The sequence below is a fragment of the Cyprinodon variegatus genome, unplaced genomic scaffold, assembly GCF_000732505.1.
Source record: "Cyprinodon variegatus isolate N-32 unplaced genomic scaffold, C_variegatus-1.0 Scaffold1654, whole genome shotgun sequence".
In the NCBI taxonomy this organism is placed as follows: Eukaryota; Metazoa; Chordata; class Actinopteri; order Cyprinodontiformes; family Cyprinodontidae; genus Cyprinodon; species Cyprinodon variegatus.
In genome coordinates this window covers 24,730-26,446 of record NW_015152107.1, presented here as the reverse complement: position 1 = coordinate 26,446, position 1,717 = coordinate 24,730, and the positions used below count along the sequence as shown (strand labels likewise).

The 1,717-nt window shown below is 34.0% G+C and overlaps 1 protein-coding gene across 1 annotated transcript in view; it reads right to left on the bottom strand.

Annotated features, from left to right (window-relative positions):
* The window catches only part of LOC107104218 (low affinity immunoglobulin gamma Fc region receptor II-like), a 10,128-nt gene extending 9,509 nt beyond the window's left edge, over nucleotides 1–619 (bottom strand). Inside the window, exons 1-2 of the mRNA XM_015404163.1 lie at nucleotides 518–619; nucleotides 293–328 (exon numbers count right to left, since the gene is read on the bottom strand). Coding sequence (XP_015259649.1) covers nucleotides 293–328; nucleotides 518–551 — 70 coding nt within the window. The 5' untranslated portion in view covers nucleotides 552–619. The remainder of the gene's footprint in view (nucleotides 1–292; nucleotides 329–517) is intronic.
* Between the last annotated feature and the right edge of the window lie 1,098 nt (nucleotides 620–1,717).

The following is a 1,717-nucleotide window of genomic DNA, read 5'->3' as shown; positions in this document are numbered from 1 at the left end:
TCCATTTTTTGTATTAGCCTTAAGTAATATTCTAATTTTGTGACACACTGAATTTTGCATTTTCATTTGTTGCCACTTCAAATCATCAAAATTAAATGAAATAAACATTTGAATGCATCAGTCTGTGTGTAATTAATAAATATAATGTACAAGTTACACCTTTTGAATGCAATTACTGAAATAAATCAAGTTTTTCAAAATTCTAATTCTAATTTACTGGCTTTTACCTGTATATATAACGATCTCATTTAGTTTACATTGAGAGTTTTAAATTGTGCTTATATTTACTGACCTTGGTGTGTAGTGCAGCAAAGCAGCGATGTCAGACCTGAGCAGAGAAGACAGTCAGGTTATAGTTTAGTAAAGCATCAGAAACATAAAGCTAGTGTCGGTATGTACTCAGATCAGTTTTTACTTTCACCATCAACTTCCTGTTTTCTCAAAATCAGATCTGCTGCTTTAAGATGTTCATTTATAACAAATGCATGATCCTGCTTATAAAACATATTCTACTCACCCAGCAGAAACATTAAAGATGTTTTCATTGTCATCTTGATGATACGCAGTAAAACTGGTGCTGTGCTGGTTTCCTCTGAAATGAGCTCTCAGCTCTTCTCTGTAAAACCACAGGTGTGATTTCCTCTATGCTGATGCTTTGACTTGACCTCATCTACCCTCACACGAGGTGCCTGAAACAGACAGGTTTTAAAGTAACACTCTTAAGGAAAAAAACAGACTCTCATCACAAAAACACACAATATGATTAGAATCTGATGAAAGAGGTTAGTGTGGTGTTTTTTTTTTTTGTTAGTGATTAAGCAGCTTTCTAGGATTCCCCTCAATGCAACACCAACTTTTACTAAGATACATTAGGATCAATGATGTATTTTAATTTTAAAAACATTTAGCAGTGCTTTATTTAGAAATATTTTAGACTCTTCTGACTCCCCACTGAAAAAAACCTTCATACATCAGAACAGCAGAAAGGAAGTGGTGGGTTTACCGGTAGTAGCTTTGTATTTCATGCGTTCACCACAGGCTGCGGTTGGAAAAAAGTTTTTTAAAAAACAACGCTGTTGTTACCATTATGTGCCTTTACAATGCTGCATGTATGGATTTAGATTTTTCTGATCAGTTGGTTGCTAATAGTGTACACTTCTCTCTCATTTGATTTGATTGAGTTTACTTCACATATTAAAATCAGTATTGGTTCTATTTCTTTCTGTGTTTCACAACATTTAATTGTATTTATAATATGTTAATACTTGAGTTTTATGTTTTAACTATATCTAGTTTCTTAATTATTTTCTTTTTTCACTGAGGTTTGCAGATTGGTTCATTGACCTGCTTTATTCATAACATAACATCTGTTATCTTGTCTAAAAACAACTTTTCTTCACTAAAAAGAGAAGGTATCTATTTTTAGACAGAGATTTAAAAAGATCTGCATAGATCTCTGGATCAGCTGCCGGCACATTTAAAAGCTGCTTTACATAAGCAATATTATCCTGAAATATAGAGAAAGAGCAGCTTCTGTCTGATCTAGAGCTGCTGCAGGTCTGTCTGAGTTATGAGCAGAAGGTGGTGCTCTAACACGGTCTGTTCCTCAGATGGAAACAGGAAGTCAGTACACCTTGTATTGTCATGTTCTGTCTCTGAAGGCTAAAAAAACAACAACTCCCAACCTTCATCAATTACACTGATAAATGAAGAAAAG